This window comes from Ranitomeya variabilis, chromosome 8, assembly GCF_051348905.1.
Source record: "Ranitomeya variabilis isolate aRanVar5 chromosome 8, aRanVar5.hap1, whole genome shotgun sequence".
Classification (NCBI taxonomy): domain Eukaryota; kingdom Metazoa; phylum Chordata; class Amphibia; order Anura; family Dendrobatidae; genus Ranitomeya; species Ranitomeya variabilis.
The window spans coordinates 174,505,150-174,529,915 of NC_135239.1; the positions used below are offsets into that span (position 1 = coordinate 174,505,150).

Consider the following 24,766-nt stretch of genomic DNA (forward strand, 5'->3'; position numbering starts at 1 on the left):
CGCCAGCTCTCTGGAATGCACTTCCCCAGACGATCAGACTGATACCTAGCCCCGACCTATTCAAGCGCGCTCTAAAAACCCATCTCTTCAAACAGCCTACCACATCAACTACTCAGTAAACTAACTTTGCCCTGTTCCCTCCTTCCAAATATTATTCTGAATCTGCACCCTACTATTCATCTGTCTCCACACCCTCCATGCACATAACTGCACTTGATACTTGACTATTGCACTTAAACACACGGGCTGATGACCGGATCATGCAGCTTTATATGAAAATCCCTATTTATTATAATTGCCAGACCTGAAATAACAAACACTTTTCACCTATTGTGTCCCCCCCATTTCCTTGTAGATTGTAAGCTTGCGAGCACGGACCTCACTCCTAATGTCACTGTTTAAATTGTCTTAACTTGTATTGAATCTGTCTGTATATGTCCCCACTTAATTGTAAAGTGCTGCGGAATATGTGGGCGCTATATAAATAAAGATTATTATTATTATTATTATTATTATGTGAAAGATTTCCAATTTTTTACTAATGTGGTTATTGGTATTTGCTAAATGTATTCATTCCACGATTTACATAATAAATCTCCGTACCATTTATTTTGTCCTAGATTCCAGTTTCCAACTATCGGAATCAGTTACTGCAGTTGTCGTCCTACGATCACCAGGGAAGAAAGTTTGACAACTTTTCCTCTTTGGCTGTGGAGTGGGATTCCTCTAAGATGGCATTGGCCAACTTTGATCTTTTTAAACCCATGGAATATAGCCAGAAAGAAGATGGCAGTGGTCAGAGGAAGATGCACGGTATTCCGTCCATTCATGTTTTCCATGTGACTGATCTGTAACGACGACGCTATGAGATCTCATTTACGGTCATTGTTTTAGGTCTGAACAATGTTCACGTTCATCAAGTATCCGGTACAGCAGTTATTACCGCAAAAGCAAATAATTACCAGGAATCTCATCTCCAAGCTGCCAATGTCAGAACACTGGTAAGTCTCAAAAGCCTTTGCAGTCTTTGTGGTTATTATAAATGATCCCATTGTTCTGTGTAATGCAGAAGATAGTTTACGGCACAATATGCAATTAGGCATGCAGGTACAAGATTTTTAATTTTAACCCTTTCACCCACCTTGCCGTATCTGCAGCCGTCACACTCTGGGTGTGCGTATATGAAGCTGGGCTCAGGTTCTCTTTGCTGCCATGCTGGTCCAGCTATGAAGCTTGGCCTTATACGTATGACCGGGTTTCATAGGAGAATGTCAGTTTACCTATGTACTTCAATTATGTAACATTGAGTATATAATCTAAGTTGTTAAGTGATCTTAACATGGGGGGGGGGGGGGACTAAAAAAAATTAGTTTCCTTCTCGCCTCATTGGGGGCACCGGTAACCATGGGTGTATGCTGCTGTCTCTAGGAGGCTGACACTATGCAAATAAGAAAAAAATAACTCCTCCCCGGCAGTATACACCCTCCGACAGGCACCAGGCAACTCAGTTTTTGCTTAGTGTCTGTAGGAGGCTTACCTGGATCTAACCCCAGATCTGCTTTATCTTTTCTTTCAGGGATTTTGTATGTGTTATTAATCATTTTCCCTTTCTTTTTCAGATTAATTTCTCTGGGTTACAGGGTGCAGTTTTCTCACCCTGTTTTCCCCACATTATGCGGCCGAGAGAGCAGTGTGGTTTCGCCCACTCTCAGACCCGCTGGGCAGGACTTCGTTTCCTGTCACCCTTACGGGTGTTCAGGGTGATCTTTGGTGGCCAGTTCTCGCCCTTTCCCCTCCTCATCTCTCTCCTCGGAGTGGGCTGAGAGGAAGACGGTGGTCACCTGCGATGACCTCCCCCCTTTTTTTAAGGGGTTGACGCAGTCTTCTGCACCGGCCGGAATGGCGCTGGAAGGAGGATCCCTCTGCCAGGACCTTTCCTACCCTTCAAGTGCTCCTGACGCGATCCTCAGCTACAAGAACTACTCTTCAATCAGGTACTCAAGACATCCTCCCCTGCCCCGGCCAGTAGCCTACCAGGTGCGCCTACCGTGTCCGCAGCGATCGCCGCCGTAGCGTTCTCCAGCCCCTATCGGTCACTTTTTCAAATTTCGCGCCTGTTTACTTTTGGCGCGTGCTGTCTCTGTCCTCTTTTCCCGGTAGACTTTGGCCCGGCAGGCCACGCCCCTTCTTTCGCCTTACCCAGTGTGTTTCTCCTCAGCTCTGGGCACGCCTACTCTGGTTTTCAGCGCTGGCATTGGGCACTCTCTGGCGGACCACGCCCCTCCAAGCGTTCAGCCTATCAAGCCCTTGGTTTCTTTTTGGCCAGACACACCCACTTCCGGCTCGCTCGATACACGTGCCGATTCCAGCAGTCCCCGCTTCACTGGCGCCTTCTCCCTGGATACCTCTTCTAGGCGGGGGACACAGTCTACTGCGCTGCCGCTATCGCTTGGAGTCTGGTAGGCTTTGCTCTGCTCCTTCTCCAACCTTTACTTCCCTAAGCAGCATCGCCTTCGGCGTCCTGCTTCAGGTATCATTTACTCTCTACCTATGCACAACCCTGCAGGGGCCCCTGGCTATATCCCTACGGTCACTCACTACGCTTGTGCCCGCTGTAAGAAAAAGTGGGCTTCAGGCCAGCCGTCTCCTTTCTGTCCGTCTTGCAGTTCTTCCAACATGTCCGTACCTCAGGAAGTCCCTAATGCTCGGGATGAGTGCACTCCCCCTCCCCCAGATTGGACTGTTGCCATGTCTGTCAGTGTCTGACTTGACTAAAGTGTCTCAGTACCTGGTTCATGTCCTAGAACATATTCCGCTTCTAACTACTGCCACCAGTGCCACGAACGCCTCACACAGCGGTTCGCTCGCACCTGACCAAGACCCTCACAGGGGCAGACTTGAGAAAAGATCCAGGAAGTTCCCCAGGTCACACTGCGTCAGCTGGAATACCCCTCTCTACCCGTTCCCCCTCCTCGCAGGCGGACGTCGGGTCAGATTCAACCGGTCTGCATTCAGTCGGACAACGCCACGGCAGTGGCTTACATAAACCACCAGGGAGGGACTCGCAGCAAGCAGGTCATGAAGGAGGTGGCAAAGACCTACCTTGGGCGGAGATCCACGTCCCCTCCATATCGGCCGTCCACATCCCAGGGGTGGACAATTGGGAAGCCGTCTTCCTCAGCTGTCAGGGACTCGTGTCGAGCGAGTGGGCTCTTGTCCTCGCTGTCTTCGACCAAATTTGTCCAATGTGGGGCGTTCCGGATGTCGACCTAATGGCCTCTCGAACAAACCGCAAGGTTCCCCAGTACGTATCCAGGTCTCAGGATCCAATGGCCATCGCCGGCGACGCCCTCTTGATATCGTGGGCTCAGTTTCAGATGCCTTATCTGTTTCCTCCTCTTCCCTTGATCCCAAGGGTCGTAAAAAAGATAAAGGCAGAGGGGGTTCCTGTTCTCCTAGTAGCTCCAGACTGGCCTCGGAGGGCCTGGTTTGTGGAGCTAGTGAACATGCTGTCGGACGTCCCCTGGAGACTTCCAGACCGTCCGGATCGTCTATTGCAAGGACCCCTCTTCCACCCAAATTCTCGGTCTCTGAATTTAATGGTATGGCCGTTGAGGCCGCGGTCCTGAAGGACACAGGCTTTTCCAACAGCGTCATACCAACCATGATAAAAGCTAGGAAACCAGCATCTTCGCGTATCTACCTTAGATGTTGGAAGGCCTTTTTCTGATGGTGCGATGACAACAGTTTGTTCTCTATGGTCTTTTCCCTTCGTTCAGTCCTTGGTTTCCTTCAAACGGGTCTCAATTCGGGCCTCTCCCTGAGCACTTTGAAAGAGGAAGGACAGAGCGGAAACCTGACCATTTAAAGAGACCTGGCTTCCCTTCCCCATGTGAGGACCTTCCTTCAAGGTGTCGATCATATAGCGCCTCCTTACCATCCTCATGTCGAGCCTTGGGATCTCAACCTCGTACTCGGCGCCCTCTAGTGTGCGCCTTTCAAAGCGATTCAGGACATTTCCCTTTCCCTTCTTTCTTGGAAAGTGGCTTTCTTGATCTCCATCACCTCGATTAGGAGAGTCTCCAAGTTGGTGGCGTTGTCCTGTCGTTCTCCCTTCCTGATTTTACACCAGGATAAAGTGGTCCTTCGGCCTGTTCCCTCCTTTCTACCAAAGATAGTTTTGGCTTTTCACATCAATGAGGACATCGTCCTTCCTTCCTTGTGCCCTTCCCCAGTTCATCCTTTGGAGAAATCTCTCCACAAGCTGGATTTGGTCAGGGCTATCTGAGTCTATCTTTCCAGAACTGCTTCTTTTCGCCAGTCCGATCCTCTGTCGTCTCGGAAGGTCGTCGGAGGGGGCTCCCCACCTCTAAATCCATAATTGCTCGTTGGATCCGTTCGGCGGTTCTGGAGGCATACCGTGTTAATAACAAACAGCCTCCTCCGGGGTGAGGGCTCACTCTACCCGGGCTGTGGGAGCTTCCTGGGCAGTTCGTCACCAAGCTTCGGCTTCTCAGGTTTGCAAGGCCGCAACGTGGTCGTCCATTTACACCTTCATAAAGTTCTATAAAGTGCACACTGAGGCTTCTACGAAAGCAGGCCTGGGTAGGAAGATACTGCAGGCGGCGGTTTCTCACCGGACGACCGAAGTCTCCTTCTCTCTACATATTATTCCCACCCTTGGGACTGCTTTTGGACGTCCCATGGTTACCTGTGTCCCCCAATGAGGCGAGAAAGAAAGAGGGATTTTTGGTTCTTACCGTAAAATCTTTCTTGGAGCCTTCATTGGGGGACACATCACCCTCCCTTTATGTTGTACCATGTTGGCCGATGTGCCGTTGTTTTGGGTTGATACATAGGTTGAGTTTGTTTTTACCTACTCCTACGACTGCTTTTGCACCAACTAAGTTGCTTGGTGCCTGTCGGAGGGTGTATACTGCCGGGAGGAGTTATATTTTTCTTATTTGCATAGTGTCAGCCTCCTAGCGACAGCAGCATACACCCATGGTTACCTGTGTCCCCCAATGCGGCTCCAAGAAAGATTTTACGGTAAGAACCAAAAATCCCTCTTTTAAGAAGTAAAAAAAAAATAATTAAAAATAAAGAAATGAAAAAGACAAAATATGAAATGGTTTAAACCGTGCGTTATACACACACAAATAACAAAATTGTCATTCTTTTTGGTTGCTGCATTTCCTTTGCAATTACACAGTGCTGGGCACAGAAGACTGTAAATATATTACCTTTGTGCAGTCTTCCCCTCTAACTAATATATTCTGGGATTTTGTAGTTATCGCGCCTTCTGTCTATGCTGATTTTCCAGATTTGAGATCTAGTTTTTTGTCTGATATTTTGCACTTCAGTTAATTGTCTCTTCTGTTCCAGTCCAAATCACTCGCACCAGTTGCCGCCAGTTTAGAACTTCTTCTCGTGGAGGATGTGAGAGTAAACCCTGGATCAATTTCCATCTATAATCATCCTGATGTCACGGTGAGGTTTGGTTGAATATGACTGCTAGCCCTGCGGACTAAATTGAAAAAGAACAGACAAACTTGATCTGATCTTAAAGGGGTTGTCCAGGCATGGGGCTCAAGTGGCTGTCACCATATGTGGCTGCAAGACTGTGTGCTGTCAGGATTCTCCGGTGCCAGGAGCAGGTGATCATGTGATCGCTAGTATGCAATTTGCCTACATCCGGCCACATTCCAACTAGATGTGTCCAAGCACCATCAATTCACTTGTATTGAATGAGGCCATGCATGTCTAGTCGGCACATGACCGCATGTATGCAAATCACATATTTGTAGTTTTTCCTTCCCAGCACTGGAGAGTCCTGACAGCTCACAGTGTACACTTTGTGAGGATTCACAAGTCTGCATATCACTTTTTATTTTAAGAAAACAGAATGTAGCCATAGACAGATGATTTTACCAAATCACATTAATTAGAATAATTGCCCAGAAGAGCTCCTAGTCACACCATAAAGGACTTGATCAGGGTCGAACATCTGGTACTGGAAATCCTGGTATACACGGTGGAGTCTCGCAAACCTCTTTTGTCCCCCATACTGGCATAGTACGAGATCTAGCATTTTTAACTAAAAAAAGTGAGAAAAAGAAAATTGTAAACCCAGGTAGGGGTAATGTGTCCCTCAAGGCACTAATGAACTGATACCGAAAAGGGGAGAAAAAAATGTGCCAGGAGAAATTAAATTAATTAAATATTTAATTAAAATATCATTTTATTAGTACAGATATTAAAAAAACACATAGGGAATATTTTTGAAAAAATCTACAGACACACAGACAAAAAAGCTGGGTAAGTGAGGAATACTCTGGGACTGTGGGGACCCTGGAAATTGAATATTGAAATATGCTGTAGGGTTGAACTGTTTTATGTAAGATGACAAAAAAATGCTCCTTATATTGAGGAGTGTCTAGTAGTTCCATATAAAGTCACAATAGAATAAGAGCCGACAGTATGGATAATAAGAGTATGTCCCACAGTGTATATAGAATATAATGTTTCACAGTGCTAGGTCAGTAGACAGAGCAATCAGATAAAAGGGGGAGGAGAAGATAATACCCCAATGCAAAGAAAGCGTATTATATATTAGATACCAAACATTATTGGCAGAGATACTCACCCACCAGGCACTCGACGCGCGTTTCACAGTTGCTGACAAAGCAACTGTGAATCGGGTGTCTGGTGGGTGAGCATCTCTGCCTATAATGTTTGGTACGTGCAGGGATGGCCTGTTTGTTAGGGGTTTTTGTTTTTTGTAAAAAGTTTTTTTGTCTTTTTTTCAGGCTGAATTCACAATTTTAGAGGGATCAGGATATTTCTTTATTAATAGCAGTGTTCCTAATATTATTAACACAGTTTTTCAAGAATCAAAAGGCGCCGTGACGGTGAGTACAGTTGCTTTTGCCAGATGTCAAATTGCTCACTTATTAAACATAAGGGCTATTTCTCCCATTGGAGAGAAGCACAAGGGTGTATGTCTAATAAAGTACAGCTACAATTGTATTTTCCAATGGCTTTTCCGCAGTTTTATGTAACTTTATATAACTTTAGGTTCTCTTCTGAGTGTTTGGTGCATGCACCAAATGTATTCATGGGGCTTCAATCACCTAACTGGGGACCAAAAAATGTCCTTTTTGGCCTCCTCCTGGCCTGTATATCAGTATACCTTTATTGTACTATATGAAAAGTGTGTTTTTTGTTTTTTTTCGTACAGTCACGCTAAAATGTAATATACTGTATTTCCACGTCTCTTCCATACCAGTAGTGGGCACTGGGTCTTTGACCGAGCAGACCTTAAAGAGAACCTGTCACCCCCAAAATCGAGGGTGAGGTAAGCCCACCGGCATCAGGGGCTTATCTACAGCATTGTGTAATCCTGTAGATAAGCCCCGGATGTATCCTAAAGGATGAGAAAAAGAGGTTAGATTATACTCACCCAGGGGCGGTCCCGGTGCTGGTCCGCTCTGGCGCCTCCTATCTTCTTACGATGACGTCCACTTCTTCTCTTCACGCTGCAGCTCCGGCGCAGGCGTACTTTGTCTGCCCTGTTGAGGGCAGAGTAAAGTACTGCAGTGCGCAGGCGCCAGGAAAGGTCAGAGAGGCCCAGTGCCTGTGCACTGCAGTACTTTGCTCTGCCCTCAACAGGGAAGACAAAGTACGCCGGAACCGCAGCGTGAAGACCAGAAGAGGACATCATCATAAGAACAGTGATTTTCAACCAGTGTTCCGCGGCACACTAGTGTGCCGCGACACATGGTCGGGTGTGCCGCGGGGAAAGTTCCCCAAACTATGGTGCCCCCTCCTTTCTGCCCCGATCTCCTGTCCGCTCCCCTCCTCCCTCCTGTCCGCTCCCCCGGTCCTCCGATTCCCCCCCCCCCCCCCCCCCCGTGTTCCGATCCCACCCCCCCATACTTACCTAGCTCCGATGTCCCTCCCGGTGTCTGGCCGTCTTCTCCATGGGCGCCGCCATCTTGGAAAATGGCAGGCGCATGCGCAGTGCGCCCGCCGAATCGGCCGGCAGATTCGTTCCTATACATTTTGGTCGCTGTGATAAGTTCTATCACAGCGATCAAAATAAAAAAAATAGTAAATAAACTCCCCCTTTATCACCCCCATAGGTAGGGAAAATAATAAAATACAGAAAATATAATTATTTTTGTTTTTCCATTAGGGTTAGGGGTAGGGTTAGGGGTAGGGTTAGGGTTGCACTTAGGGTTGCACTTAGGGTTAGGGTTGCACTTAGGGTTGCACTTAGGGCTAGGGATGCACTTAGGGCTAGGGTTGCACTTAGGGTTGCACTTAGGGCTAGGGTTGCACTTAGGGCTAGGGTTGCACTTAGGGCTAGGGTTGCACTTAGGGTTGCACTTAGGGTTGCACTTAGGGCTAGGGTTGCACTTAGGGCTAGGGTTGCACTTAGGGCTAGGGTTGCACTTAGGGCTAGGGTTGCACTTAGGGCTAGGGTTGCACTTAGGGCTAGGGTTGCACTTAGGGCTAGGGTTGCACTTAGGGCTAGGGTTGCACTTAGGGCTAGGGTTGCACTTAGGGCTAGGGTTAGAATTAGGATTAGGGTTAGAATTAGGGTTAGAATTAGGGTTGCAATTAGGGTTAGGGTTGGAATTAGGGTTAGAATTAGGCTATGTGCACACGGTGCGGATTTGGCTGCGGATCCGCAGCGGATTGGTCGCTGCGGATTCGTATCAGTTTTCCATCACGTTTACAGTACCACGTAAATCTATGGAAAACCAAATCCGCTGTGAACATGGTGCGGAAAATACAGCGCGGAAACGCTGTATATTCACACTGAGTGAGTATAAATACATTTAGAATCTATATTATTAACTATATGTAGACTATGTACTGTTTTAGTGTCATTTTGTGCCATTTTGGTTGGTGGTGTGCCCCGGGATTTTTTAAGTATAAAAAGTGTGCCGCGGCTCAAAAAAGGTTGAAAATCACTGGTAAGAAGATGGGAGGCCCCGGACCGCGACGCCCATCGGATCGGACAGCCTGCCCAGGTGAGTATAATCTAACCTTTTTTTCTCATCTTTTAGGATACATCGGAGGCTTATCGACAGCATTGCAGAATGCTGTAGATAAGCCCCTGATGCCGGTGGGCTTAGCTCACCGTTACTTTTGGGGGTGACAGATTCCCTTTAAATTTTGGGCACTTTAGTGTGGACTATCTGCACTTTGACACCACTGTCAGGGTGGGGACAGTCTGTAGGACTGGGAATTATGTATAGTTATTTTCTTAACTTGTCTCTGAAAAACCTGTCTTTGCCCACTGAGGCTCCCATTTGGCCTTTGACTATCTAAAAACAATTCCCCATCCTCCCTTTTTGAAGTGAATTTATGCATAAAATATGTCTCCATTACTGAGATAGGAAATGACAGTTGGTGCTTATAAAGGTCTTTGGTGGGAGGAGCTAGAAGCAGACATTGTGCTGGAAGTTCTACTGAAACAGTTCTCGATAGAACCTTATGAGCGCCAACTGTCATCTCCTATCTCTGTAAATGGAAAAATTGGTGTTCACTGAAGACAAATTTTCCCTGAGAATTGTCATTTTTTAAGAATGAAACATCAGTCTTGGAGGAGAAAGAGGCAGATTTCTCTGATAAAATATTATAAATTCTCTTTTTTTCACATATACAACAGTACCCCAATACAAGTAACGCTTATTACAAATTAGATACCAAACATTATTGGCAGAGATACTCACCCACCAGGCAACTGTGAAACGTGCGTCGGGTGTCTGGTGGAGTATTTCTGCCTGTAATGTTTGGTTCTCTGCCTATAATGTTTGGTACGTGCAGGAATGGCATGTTTGTTAGGGGTTCTCATGAAATAAGAACTAAAATGACGGCTATAATCTATGGGGTAAACCTACCGGTAAGTGTTCAGTTTTCCTGCAGCACCACCACAGAGGAAATGAAGCATTACAAAATGATCATTCAAATCAATGGGTTGTCTGTAAAATACTGGACAGGTCCTGAAGAGCAAAAGACAATACTGGCAAATCCTCTTCACTCTGGCCAAAAAATGCTGATCTTGGGACTCCCCAATTGAATAAAATTGGTCTTTTTTTTTTTCTTTTTTTCACGGACAGTACTTGGACCAAAAATACGGTGGTGTGAACGAGCCCCTAGAGTGAGTTTGTCCTTTTAGGAGACACTACATCACATATATTGTTTAGTCCTCGAGTTGTGCATTTATTATTTATACACTCCTTTTATATTCCCTTATTTATAAATGTTATTTTATACACTTTCTTGCCGTGTACCCCTTTTTCTGGTATGCAGTTACCATTTCAGTCGTTGTTTTGTCTCTTTTCTATATGAAAATACATAGAGCTGCATTTATTAAATCCACTAAATCAATGTGTTTTTATGGTGGACGTCTCATTCTCTGCAGGTAGGCTGTAATGGTCTTTGCTGTTAATGGACACGACTTTTAGACCTGCACTTGTTTTATGACTTAATATGTCTTTCAGGTTTATCCTTTGCGTCCAGGAACATTATCAGTCATGGTTTACGACCTATGTCTTGCCTTCCCTGCGCCGGCCGCAGTTAGCGTTCACGTGTCTGATATTCTCCAGGTGGATGTTAGGGTGGTGGACAAGGTAATATCATTGATTTGTGGTCATTACGTTGCTCCTTGTCTAGGCTACATTTATGAAACCCGCAATTTTACACTTTAACTAAAAACCAAACCACTAATACAATGCCTTTTTGCAAAAAAACAAACAAACCCGAAAACAAACACATTTATTTAATAAGTTGTCCATGAAATATGAAAAGTTTTAACAAAGTTTCTTCAACTTATACAGGTAGAAATTGGGAAGACTGTTAAAGCCTACGTGAGGGTCCTGGACTCTTCTCAGAAACCTTTTCCTGCTAAATATTTTGCTTATATGAATTTGGAGTTGGGATCGTCCTCGCAGATTGTGTCAATCAAGTCAGTGTGTTCTAGAGTTTTCCAAAGAATCCTTGGAAAATATATGATAATTGATTGTGCAATTCATTTATTGTGTTTTTTTTTTTTTTTTTTTTTACTTTCAGGGCCCTGAGCGAGAAAGTGGATGACGTTACTGCTGTCTTTGCTGTCCGTGGTCTGGCCATAGGTCAGACGAGTCTCACTGCATCTGCTGTGGACAAAGGCGCTAACAAAATTGACTCTTCGCCCAAATCATTAGAGGTAAATTGTGTTGGCTTGATATTGGTGTGGATCTTGCTTTTCGTAGGAAGTAGTGATGAGAGAACGTACTTGGATAAGGTGTTATCTAAGAGTGCTAACCAAGTGACTTCGGCATGCTCGAATAATATGTTTGAGTCCCTGCTGTTGCATGTCTCGTGGCTGTTCAACAGTCACAACACATGCAGGCTGGCAATTCAGCTGCCTCTGCTGACGTCATGTCGAAAAACAATCGGCTTATTTTCTGTTCTGTTGACGGAATGTGACTTTCGATGTCATTGTGATAGACAACTGCCTCTCCCAGTTTGACAGCCAGATCCTCACTGCCTATCAGCATTACGTCAACAGAGCAGAGCGGAAAAGAAGCTGCCACGTGAAGTCAGCAGAGGCAGCTGAATTACCAGCACAGAGCGGTCTGTCCGAACTGCGACTGGGACAACACGCAGGTAGGTAGCAAATACCTACCTGCCTGTTCTTTCTTAGGCACATTTTTTTATTTATTTTTTTTGCAAAGTCCTGGATATCTCCTTGTAAAGGGAGTCTGTCACCCCCAAAATCGTATGTATGAGCTGCGGCCACTGGCATCAGGGGCTTATCTACAGCATTCTGTAATGCTGTAGATAAGCCCCCGATGTATTCTGAAAGATGAGAAATAAAGGTTATATTATACTCACCCAGGGGCGGTCCCGCTGCGGTCCGGGTCCGATGGGCGTCGCGGTCCGGGTCCGATGGGCGTCGCGGTCCGGTCCGGCGCCTCCTATCTTCATCAGATGACATCATCTTGTCTTCTTGCCGTGGCTCCGGCGCAGGCGAAAGGTCAGAGGCCCGGCGCATGCGCACTGCAGTACTTTGCTCTGCCCTCAACAGGACATACAAAGTACGCCTGTGCCGGAGCTGCAGCGTGAATACAAGAAGAGGACGTCATCTGATGAAGATAGGAGGCGCTGGACTGGAACGCGACGCCCATCGGACCCGGACCGCAGCGGGACCGCCCCTGGGTGAGTATAATATATAACCTCTTTTTCTCATCTTTCAGGTAACATCGGGGCTTATCTACAGCATTCCAGAATGCTGTAGATAGGCCCCTGATGCCGGTGGCCGCAGGTCATATGCAATTTTGGGGGTGACAGACTCCCTTTTAAATAAAAAATAAAACTATGTAAGTTTAGTATTGTAGAAATAGTACTGACCTGGGAGAATCATGTTTCCAGGTCATGTTTACCACGCAATGAAGTTCATAAAAACAAAACTGAAAAAACTATGGCAGAATTGCATTTTTCACCATTTTTTTTTTTTATAGTGAAAAAGTAGTAGGGAATGAGAAACTAGAACTCAAGAATGGGAAAAAAAAATTGCGGTGTTAATGGATTAAATGACTTACAAATATATGTTTGACTATTTTATAGCCTACAGATACTTCAAACTATGGTGGATCTAACGTTTTGTTCCTTATGTCACAGGTATTCCCTCCTTTTCGACTTCTGCCTAGACGAATCGTGCTACTCATTGGGGCTTGCATGCAGGTGCTTATTTGGGGAATGTAAATTTGGGTGATTTATGATCTTTCAAGGGTTCCTAAAATCTGATTTATGTATTGAAACAATGAATCTGCGTTCATGTAGATAACGTCAGAAGGAGGCCCACAACCCCAGTCCAACATCCTCTTCTCCATCACGGATGATGCCGTAGCCTCGGTAAGCGGTAATGGATTGGTGAAAGGAGCAAAAGTTGGAAACGTTACCGTGACTGGCGTCATCCAAGCCGTTGATGCTGAATCTGGAAAAGTGGCGATCGTTTCCGAGGTAAAGAGATCCTTGTTGTATAGAATGAGCGATCAGGTAATGATTACAGGGAAAGCCAACCACCGACTACGGCGTTTCTGTGTGCATGACGTCACTGATTTTTTTTCCTGTATTTATGAGCATTTGTTACCCTCTTTTTTTTTTTTTTTTTTTTTTTTTTTAGGATAAAGTACAAGTTGAAGTAGTTCAACTCTCTGGCGTTCGGATTCACGCCCCGGTCACCAGGATGAAGAGCGGCACACAGGTATGTAGTAATGACGCAGTGACTGGACAAGCACTGATAGAATAACATGAAAAAGAGAAAACGGGCTGGGAATCTCATGTAGGTGCCGCAAGGAAGTTCTGGACTATGGATCTGCTAATGCACCGTCCCCTCTGAGAAGATGACCTGCGCGGGGAGTGATCCCACCTAGATTTCCAGCAGGGAGGGCGATTAAATAAAATTGAAAAAGATTAACTTCATGAACTTTTATTTTCTGTTGTCGCTGATCCAGATGGAAAACGAATGTATGAATTGTTCCATTAAACTCTATAGTGTCTGTGTGCTTTATCCTTTAAAACGGGACTGAAAACCTTTATAAAAAGTGATGTGTGAATATGCTCTTACATTGTTTTATAATTTTTTTTGTAGTAAATTAGTATATCTACAAATAAATGTTTTATGCCAATATTGTGCTTTTTTTTTTCTGACAGATGCCGGTTTACGTAATGGGAATGTCCAGTAGCCAAACCCCATTCTCATTTGGTAATGCTGTTCCTGGTCTTACTTTCCACTGGTCTGTGATAAAACGGGATTTCATAGAGGTGAAGAGCAGGCATGATGAGGTAAGGAGAGGTTTGTGCTAGAAATACAGATTTTTAACCTCTTAACGACGAGTGCAGTTAATGTACGGCGCTTTTCAGGAGCAGACAAAAGGAGCAGGCTCAGAACCTGAAAACAAATATGAATAGGGAAATTGCTCAAAGGGGTTTTGTCACCATAGCAATGATTGTAAAATAGGATTTAATGAATGACACAAAAAATGTAACAGAGTGAGGCTAGTGACTTCCAGTCCAATTAAAAATGTCACCAATAGAGCATTAGGCAGAGTACCCCTACAATAGCAGCTTGCATATTTCACCCACAAAACATGGGGCAGAGCACCCCCTCAGAAGCAGCTTACAAATTTCATCCACATAGCCAAATGTTTATCTTCAGTAGCGCACAATAGAGCAGTCACACATAGAAAGCTCGTAGTTTGATTCTGTATACAGATACGAGGTTTGCTACCGCCAGTCCCATCGACTTTGCCTTGGGACACCTCTCCAGTGCTGTTGCCTTTGGGACGCGGGGGCCCGAAGTGAGAATCTGGTCTCTATTCCGGAGAGGCAACCAGATAAACGTGTACCACCTCCAGGAAAGGCAGCGTTTAAGCAAATTAACCACGTCTCAACTGAGTCAGCAGCTGATATTGCGAAGCCGAATAGCCATCCCTGATCCTCCAGTGATGCCCATGAGCTGATCTGAGTGCCACCCTGCAGTGAACACAATTGTTCCTCCTCCCCCACCACCTCCTCGTTATCACTATACTCCCAAACTGTCCCCTGGCTGTACAGTTAGGTACATGGTCGATGTTGGGACAGCAACCCACTCTCCGAGCCATGTGTGGATGACTGGATTGATAACGCTGTGAATTGGCTCTGCTGCTCCTCTTCCTCCTGTGCCACCACCTCCTCCATCGTGGCCTGAATTGTTTTTTTACAGCAGGCATACAAGTGGTATAGTAACACTGATGACGGCATCATCATCACTGGCCATATTGGTGGGATATTCAAAGCAGCACAACACGGTGCGCACATCTCGCATGGAGACCCACTCGTTGGTTGTAAAGCGGTGTTCTGTAGAGCAACTCACCCGTATGCTGCAGCTGAAATTTCATTATGTTTGCTGTTCACACAGTCTCTTCAGCATAGCCCAAGATGTAGTTCCACCTTGTTAGTACATCTGATATCAGCAGGTGACCGGGAAGGCAGAAGTGACGCTGCAGAGCAGACAGGCTAGCAGCAGCAGGATGAGAAAGCCGAAAATTGCACACACTTCCCGCACTTTCAGCAGCAGCCACAGTTGTGTGAGTAGTTTTTCAGGAAGCTCTGCGCCACCAAGTTTAGCATATGCGCCAGGCAAGGGATGTGCGTCAAACTGTCTTGGCCCAGAGCTGCTATTAGATTTCTCCCGTTATCGTACACCAGCAGGCCAGGTTTTGAGGTTCACCAGCACCAACCACTGATCTGTCTGCTGTTTGATCCCAGTTCACAACTCCTTCGCGTTGTGGGAATTTTCCCCCAAACAGGAGTTTAAGAACAGCCTGCTGTCGTTTCACCCTGGCTTTGCTCAAGTTGGTGGTGCAGGTCTTCCTGTGACCGAATGAGAAGGCGGTGGATGATTAAAAGGAGGGAGGGAACCTGGACAGATAAACATCCAGTAATACTAGGTGGTGGTAGGACAGGAGCTAGAACTCCTTCCGCCACTACATTTATCTAGTGGTCAGTTAGGGACATGTAATGTCCCTGGTCATGTTTACTGGTCCACGTATCGGTGGTTACATGGACCTTGCTACTGATGGCGATGTGCAGTGCACACTTGGTTTGGTCTGCAACATGTTTGGGCAGGGATGGCCAGCTTGGAAAATGTGTGACTGCTGGGAACAACGTACTGCCAGACAGCCACCGACATCAGTTTTTTTTTTTAATTGTCCATCTCCATCAGCCAGAATGGCAGCAATTCAGAGGCCAGTAGTTTGGAAATGCTGTCATTCAGGACCATGGCTCATGGGTGATCTCCTCTTTCTCTCGAGGAGTTGGGGGATGGAGAGCTTAACACTTCCATGGGACGATGTGGAGTCGCTCCTTGACACTGATGGTGATGCTGTCACATCCTCTTTTTGCGGGGAGGCTTATGGCCCTGTTTTTCATGAGCGGGAGGAAGAGGCTGAGACCACAGCAGATGAGGGAGCCAGGAGGAGGCTCAGATCTGTCATGCTTTTTAAGGTGTGCATTCCACTGCACCTCATGCTTTAGAATTCGGATGCCTCATCATACAGGTGGTGCTCTGGTTCAGAACATTCATGCCTCGATTCAGGGTCTGACAGCACAGAGTGCAAACCATGTGTCGCTTGGCAGCAACACATTACCTGAAGAAATGCCATGCCAGGGAGCTCTTTTGAACTGTCTTTGGTGTGCTTAAAGCAACGGCACGGTGGGCAGCATCAGCTGATGTGCTGGTGGCCACCTCCTCTTTATCCAATCTTTGAAGGTGGCTAGGCTGGCCTCCGCTCCATGTGGGTTCTAGGACCATCTCATCCCCCGCATCATCTTCCACCGACTCCTCAACCCTGCCCTCCTTGCCACTCTACACACAGCATAAGGATGCTGCAGTTGGCAACTGAGTTTTTATCATCCTCTGACGTGCTGCGGTGGTCCACTGACTGTGCACTAGCCCTCCCACCTACTCATCATCCAACCTAACAAGTGGTTGGGCATCAGTGCACTCAATCGCTTCCACTTCTGTAGCAAGGTCGGGTGGATGGGCCATGGAACCGCAGCCAGCAGTCATCAAAAAGCAGAACAGACTGCTGCATGACTTTGGGCTCAGACTGCTTGGCTGGTTTGCAAGGGGTTAGGTGGAAGCCGGCTGACCATGGTCCTCGGGCGCCAACTGTGCACTTTCTGCACTGAATCGGGTTTAAGATAATGCAAAGGAAGTGGCGCCACTATCAGCCACCCAATCTAACAACTTTTCAACATCTTGTGGCCTCACCATTCGTGCAGCGGTATTCGGGCCTACGAAAGGATGCATAATGTCCCGTCGCCTGCGTGCATCGGAGGAAAGTGTTGCAATTGTTCTTGTTTCAGGTGCAGAATAACCATGTCCTCTCCCTGCATCAGCTACACAATCATCAGCAGTTATACCAGCACCGCCTTGTCCCTTTGTTTGATGGTTTCCGCAGTTTTGGAAGTTGATTTTCTAAACCATGTTCGCAAAGAGATGGCTGAAGAAAAGATTTATTTATTTATTTGCCAGAGCACTATAAAACACACAGCGGTCTTGAAAAATTATTTATTTGGCCTACTAATGGTAAAAAGATGGCTGATGCCAATTATTTATTTCTCAGACTACTAGAAAAAACAGTGACTTAAATTAACAGTACTCCCAGAGGCGGGGGTGCAGAGTACACACAGAGGCTTAAAGGACAGTACTCCCACAGGCGGGGGGTGCAGAGTACACATAGCGGCTTAGGCCTCTTTCACACTTCTGTCGCCTGGAGGCCGTCACATCCGTCGGCGCGACGTATCGACAGATGCGTCAAAAATAGTGTAAAAGGGATGCAACGTTACATCCGTCTTATCCATTTTTTCCATTCGTTTCATCCGTTTTTTTGACGGAGCCGTCTTCCATACCTCCAAACGGGAGGCTCCCAAATGTGATTGGCTACTGGAAAATAATGGAAACATATATATTGAGTGTTTTAACACCCCACCTTTGAGAGGGTTTAGAGAAAGTGGCAGAAATGGAAGGAGTGATAGCAAATATTGTGACCATCTATGCATCTATCCATCAGGCAGGTTGCTGGCAGGCTTCTTGCTTGTATGCTTCTTGCTGGCACATTGAGGAATGAAGCCACATGGCAGGTTTATATAGATTTGGGGCTTTCTGGCCAATTGGCTACTAAATACTGAATTGGAGCATGCTCACTGTAAAAAAAACGGAATCCAGCGCTGGATTCCGTCATGTGACGTACCACGACGGATCCTGCGTCCATTGATTTATATTCTAGCCAACGACGTATGCCGCAGGATCCGTCGTGGCACGTTTTTCCGACGCAGACAAAACGTTTTATTGTACGTTTTTTTTACAGACGACGTGTCAATACAAGTCTGAGAAAAAAACGCACCCTGCGGGCAAATTCACAGTATCCGTTTTTTCAAAAAACGACGCATTATGACGAAAAATGAAAGACGGAAGTGTGAAAGAGGCCTTAAAGGACAGTGCTCCCACAGATGGGAGGGTGCAGAGTACACAGTGACATTTAGCACAGTAGTACCACTGATATGGGTTGCAGAGCGCGCAGTCACTATCTGTCCCGCACTCCAGCTGCATCTTATCCCTACACTAATGAGAGCATAATGGCGGCCGCATGTGCTGCGCCGGGCAATCAGAGCCATAGCAATACTTGGCGTAGCTGTGATGGCTTCGGAAGTGCCCACAGTCTATAAAAGCTTGTTGATTGGCTGTACTGCAGCTTTTCTACAAGGTTTATTAGACTGGCGAACCCAAACAGGATAACGGCCACTAAGTGTCTGGTACGAACCCCGAACTTTCTAGTTTTGTGTTTGCTCATCACTAATCTTGTTCGTATAAGTACCAGCCAGTTGCTGTCTGGTGTTCATAAGAGGGCTTAAAATATATATATAAAGTTAGTTTAATATGGTGTAGGTCCACCTTTTGCGGCGATTACAGCCTCAATTCTTCGAGGTATGGATTCATACAAGGTGTGAATTGTTTCCAAAGGAATTTTAGCCCATTCTGCAGTTAAAACACCCTCCAGTTCTTCGAGCGACGATGGCGGCGGAAATCGACGTCTTTCTTGAATCTCTAAAATCGACCATAAATGCTCAATAATGTTGAGGTCTGGGGATTGTGGGGGCCAGAAGAGATGCTCAACTTCATTGAGAATGTTCCTCGTGCCATGCTTTAACGATTCTAGCTGTATGAATTGGTGCTTTATCATCCTGAAAGATGGCGTTCCCCTCCGGGAACAGTGCTTGAACCATTGGATGCACTTGGTCGCCCAAAATGCCTAAATAATCTCGGCTGTTAATTCTTCCATGAAAGGATATCATTGGCCCGGTGAATCTCCACGAAATAGCACCCCAGATCATCACAGAACCTCCACCATGTTTTACGGTTGGGAGAAGGCAGTCTGGATGGAATGCTTCTTTCGGCTGTCTCCAAACGTACACTGGGCCGGAGGTCTGAAATAGGGTAAACGATGATTCAAGGGACCAATTCTGGAGGTTTCTACACCACTCTAAACGCTTGAAAACATTTGTCATTGAGAGCAGCGGTTTTCTAATTGCACCTCTTCCGTGGAATCCAGATTTGTGCGGCTCCCGACGAACTGTTTTCATGGAAACTGGGTTCTGTAGGTGTTCATTGAGCTCAGCAGTGATTTTCAGAGCCGTGGTCTTGCGATCCTCTCACAATTCGCTTTAGAGTCCGACGGTTTCTCTCAGTCAACTTTGACTTTCGGCCGGACCTGTGCTTTGCTGCGGATGTGTTTCCTTCTCTTTCAAACACAGTCATCACTTTGGAGACAGTACCTCTTGACACGCCAAGCATTCGGGCACTTTCTGTTACACTAGCGCCTCCCATACGAGCACCAACAATTTGGTCTTTGAAAATCCGAGAGGTCTGCCATTGGTATCCGGTTCTCATCAATGTTCTTACAATTATGCAAAACAACCAGTTAATTTACATACACATATCACATAACACAAATAATCAACTACAAAACATTACATATGTCACGGTTTGCATTTATATAACATGTTCAAAGACTATGATGCCAAAACGTTAGGTGTTTCCATTATTTTGTCCAACCCCTATATATATTCTATATATAAAATATATATATGTGTATATATATATATATATATATATATATATATATATATATATATATATATATATTATATTTACTAGATGGTTGCCTGATACTAACGCGTCGGGTATTCTAGAATATGTATGTCCACGTAGTATATTGCTCAGCCACGTAGTATATTGCCTAGTTACATTGTATATTGCCCAGTTACATTGTATATTGCCCAGTGACATAGTATACAGCAGAGCCACATAGTATATTGCCCAGTTACGTAGTATATTGCCCAGTGATGTAGTATACAGCACAGAGCCACATAGTATATTGCCCATCTATGTAGTATATTGCCCACCCACGTATGACACAGGTTAAAAAAATAAAAAATAAACATATAATCACCTTCCGCAGGCGCGTTGTAGCTCTGTCGCCTGTGTGGGGTGCAGGCGGCATCTTCCGGTCCCAGGGTGTGATGACGTCGCGGTCACATGACCGTGACGTCACGGCAGGTCCTTGTCGTGCAGGACCTGTCATGACGTTGCGGTCACATGACCGTGTAGTCACGGCAGGTCCTTTCCGCGCAGGACTTGTGATGACGTCGCGGTCACATGACCGTGACGTCATGGCAGGTCCTTCTGCCAGTCCATCCGTGCCACCAGAACGTGCCGGTTGCATCGCGAGGAGCGGGAAAGGCGGCGTAGGTGAGTATATAATCGTTTTTTATTTTTCTTATTATTTTTAACATTAGATGCTTTTACTATTGGCGCTGCATAGGCAGCGTCAATAGTAAAAAACTTGGTCACACAGGGTTAATAGCAGCGGTAACGGAGTGCATTACCCGCGGCATAACGCGGTCCGTTACTGCCGGCATTAACCCTGTGTGAGCGGAGGGGAGTATGCGGGCGGAGGGGAGTATGCGGGCGCCGGGCAGTGAGTGCGGGGAGTACGGAGCGGCCATTTTCTTCCGGACTGTGCGCGTCGCAGATTGGTCACGGCAGCCATGACAGGCAGCTGGCGGACCAATCAGCGAACGAATAACCGTTACAGACAGAAGGACAGACGGAAGTGACCCTTAGACAATTATATAGTGTGTGTGTGTGTGTATATGTATATATATATATATATATATATATATATATATATATATATATATACATACACATATATACATACACACACATATACATACACACACACACACACTCTGCCAAATTGTTATGCAAATAATATTTCGTCATATTTTTCTCCTTCGCCACATTGGGGGACACCGGACCATGAGTGTTATGCTGCTGTCTCTAGGAGGCTGACACTAAGTTGAGACAAAAAAGAGTTCGCTCCTCCCCTGCAGTATACACCCTCATGCTGGCTTCCAGAGACCCAGTTCAAGCTTAGTGTCCGTAGGAGGCACACTGGTCTTAAACCTTCTTTCTCCTTCGCCTCATTGGGGGACACAGACCATGGGTGTATGCTGCTGCCACCAGGAGGCTGACACTAAGTATTACAAAGAAAGTTAGCTCCTCCCCTGCAGTATACACCCCTCTGCTGGCTCCCAGCTAACCAGTTCTTGCTTAGTGTCCGTAGGAGGCACACGGACTGGTCTGCTATTCAGACCCGAAGAATCTTTTTACTTTTACCTTTTACGGACGAAGGGGGCGACGGATTCTTTCATGTTCCGATCTCCCCCGAACCAACAACAGGCGAGCACGGGAGTTTCACCTCTCCGTATCCTCTCCTGCGACGTGGGAAGCCACTGCCTGAGCTGATTCTAGGGGTGACGGGCCCTTTCTTGGGACCGATCTCCCCCCTCCCTTATCAGACGAGCACCGGAGTGTCACCTTCAGTATCCTCTTCTGCAGCCAGGCCTATTGCCGGACATTCAGCCCTGACCACCAGGTTTTACCCTCGGCTGTTCAGAGGCACAATCCAGTGTGGCGTCCGAGCAGCCCCCACTGCACCACCACTATTAAGAGCGGATGGTACAAGGAGGCGGACGGTTCCTCTCCTCCTCCCTAACAAACGGATGATGGATTGAGGTTTATCCCTACACCGTCCACGCTGCACAGAACAGCGCTGAAACCCACATCCGCGGCGGCTCCATGCCGGGACGCGCAACGATGGTGAGTGGATCCATCTTCAGAGGGATATCCATAAAGGCGCAGGCACCCTCAGCCACTTTCCTGTGGCCCACCTCTCTGAGGTAACGCTCTGGCCGGCTACAAAAATTTAGCCCCTGGCTTCGGCCGATGTGTAGGCCGCATCCCGGAAGTCTCCTGAAACGCCCCGCTGGTGTCGCCCGCCTGCTACAGAAATTTAGGCCCCGGCTTGGGCCTATTCAGCATCGTGTCCGTCGCTCCGCCCCCCGAGTTGGCGCTTCTCGCTCTCTGCGAGATTTTATCTAGTCTGCAGCTCACAGTGGCCATCTTGGTCCACCCGGCCAGCTCACACTGAGGCAACGATTTTTAGCATTAAGGGGGCACAACCACTCTACATCAAGGCATTAAACGCGCAAGTATTCTCCCTTCTTAAAGGCACATGTAGTATTGTCTGGTTTTAAAGGCGCAGGTCCCGTATTGTCTGGTCTTAAAGGCGCATGACCAGTAGTCTCTGTTCTTAAAGGCGCATGTCCAGTATTGTCTGGTCTTAAAGGCGCATGTCCTGTTTTGTCTGGTCTTAAAGGCGCATGACCAGTAGTCTCTGTTCTTAAAGGCGCAAGTCCAGTATTCTCTGTTCTTAAAGGCGCATGTCCAGTATTGGCTGGTCGTAAAGGCGCAGGTCCAATATTGTCTGTTCTTAAGGGCGCATGTCCAGTATTGTCTGGTCTTAAAGGAGCATGTCCAGTATTGTCTGGTCTTAAAGGCGCATGTCTAGTATTGTCTGGTCTTAAAGGCACGTGACCAGTTTTCCTTGGTCTTAAAGGCGCATGGCCAGCATACCCTGGTCTTACACACATGGCCAGTATGCCCTGGTCTTAAAGGTGCATGACCAGTATTCCCTGGTCTTAAAGACGCATGACCAGTACTCCTTGGTCTTAAGGGCACATGTCCAGTATTACCTGGTCTTAAAGGCACGTGACCAGTATCCCTGGTCTTAAAGGCACGTGACCAGTATGCCCTGGTCTTAAAGGCACATGACCAGTAGGCCCTGGTCTTACTCACTTGGCCAGTATGCCCTGGTCTTAAAGGCACATGACCAGTACGACCTGGTTTTTAAAGGCACATGACCAGTATGCCCTGGTCTTAAGGGCACATGACCAGTATGACCTGGTTTTAAAGACACATGACCAGTATGCCCTGGTCTTAAAGGAACTTGACCAGTATGCCCTGGTCTTAAAGGCACGTGACCAATATGCCCTGGACTTAAAGGCACATGACCAGTATGCCCTGGTCTTAAAGGCACGTGTTCAATATGCCCTGGACTTAAAGACACATAACCAGTATGCCCTGGTCTTCAAAGCATATGACAAGTATGTCCTGGTTCTTAAAGGCACATGGCCAGCATGCCCTCCTCCTAAAGGCACAAGACCAGTATACCCTGGTCTTAAAGACGCACAACCAGTATTCCCTAGTCTTAAAGGCGCATGACCAGTATTTACTGGTCTTATGGGCACATCATCAATCCTAAGCTGGTCACTCTAACTGAGCTCTGGAGCCTTCCGCCGCTCATCCCTAACCGCAACCCAGATATACATGGTCCCTCTCCTACATGGGAGCGTCCGCTAGCAGGGGCCGCAAGTGTTCTAGAAAAACGTACAGGCGTCTGCAAAACGGAAGTTTTCATTTCCTAATCTCTCCCCCATGATTTGTTGAGAACAACGCTGAATATGGATGGCATATTGCCTTGGATTGCAAGAGCTTCAGAAAAGGAGGGACTCTCCTATTTATACCATCAACAAATCGACGAGCAATTCACTGGACAGAAGCCGCTAAGTAGGTTGCCATACCTGGTCTGATTTTTATGGGCGACAGGTCCTTTTAAGGGCACCGATTCCCCCCACATCTTCAACAGACGAACACATGCAGTGTCGCCTCCATGTATCCTCTTCTGCATCCAGGCCTAATGCCAAACAACCTGCCCTGTCCACCCGGGGACCTCAACTCTGGGGATGTACAGAGGCACACATCTTTGGCGTCCGAGCACCCCCCTTTGTATCAATTTAGGGGATGATGCAAGAAAGCGGACGATTCCTCTCCACGTCCCTGTTAACAGAATGGTGGATCGAAGGTTCCTAATTTTCTACTCTGCACGAAGATGGCAAGAGGCCTGCTGGTTGCAGCCCCGCATTCTGCCACTTGGCAGTCTAACCGGGTGGAATTTCTTGAGGTATACCTACCAGTATCCCTGCCCGATGTATCATCAATTAAAAAACCACAGACGGTCAGATAGCAAATCTGGTTCGTTCCGTCTTGTGGCTTCGGGTTCAGCGCTCTACCCTTCTTTAGCACCACATGATGTTGCTTGACCAATAGTCTCCTGGTCAGAGACCTTATCTAGTTCAATTCAAATCAAATCTTCTGAGCGGGAGACTAACAAGGGATCGTATTTTTTCTACAGACCCATCCAGCAGTAGAAGCATTGTCCTGGACAGTCTAGATCTAAGGGATCTTGGTTTCACGAAGGAGAAAATGAAAAGTATGATCATTCCTGGACCTCAAACTTCTAACAACCTTGGACAAGGCCCTCCTTTTTCAGATGCAGCTCCTCCGCTCAGCCATTACTTCAACAAAAAAAAAAAAAAAAAGTGGAGTTTTCTGGCATCCATCGACATTCGGTTTTTCTTACCCTCACATGCCTACTTTTTTCCCCTCTACAATTATCTCTTCTCCTTTCCATTCGCGAACAGCATTTTCAAGTCACGACCTTGCCCTTCAGCCTGGCTACCGCACCACAGTGGTCGCAACGCTCATAGCAGTTTGTCATGTGCTTCTTGCACCCTAGAAACATGGTCGTCCTTGACTTTCTAGCCGCTCTACAAGGACTACGCTAAGTCGTCTATATCACTTGCAATACCCTCTCACTTGGGCTAGCAGCTAAACTTAGACAAGTTTTTTCCTCATTCCCAGCCCAGCAGATCCTCTTTGACGATGATCCTGCACAAGAAGGATGGTAATTCT

The 24,766-nt window shown here is 46.6% G+C and overlaps 1 protein-coding gene across 1 annotated transcript in view; it reads left to right on the forward strand.

Moving 5' to 3' along the window:
* The window catches only part of NUP210 (nucleoporin 210), a 115,814-nt gene that overhangs the window by 42,985 nt on the left and 48,063 nt on the right, over positions 1-24,766 (forward strand). Inside the window, exons 17-27 of the mRNA XM_077276978.1 lie at positions 621-813; positions 895-1,001; positions 5,386-5,490; positions 6,810-6,911; positions 10,518-10,646; positions 10,854-10,981; positions 11,086-11,221; positions 12,679-12,741; positions 12,841-13,020; positions 13,184-13,264; positions 13,714-13,845. Coding sequence (XP_077133093.1) covers positions 621-813; positions 895-1,001; positions 5,386-5,490; positions 6,810-6,911; positions 10,518-10,646; positions 10,854-10,981; positions 11,086-11,221; positions 12,679-12,741; positions 12,841-13,020; positions 13,184-13,264; positions 13,714-13,845 — 1,356 coding nt within the window. The remainder of the gene's footprint in view (positions 1-620; positions 814-894; positions 1,002-5,385; positions 5,491-6,809; positions 6,912-10,517; positions 10,647-10,853; positions 10,982-11,085; positions 11,222-12,678; positions 12,742-12,840; positions 13,021-13,183; positions 13,265-13,713; positions 13,846-24,766) is intronic.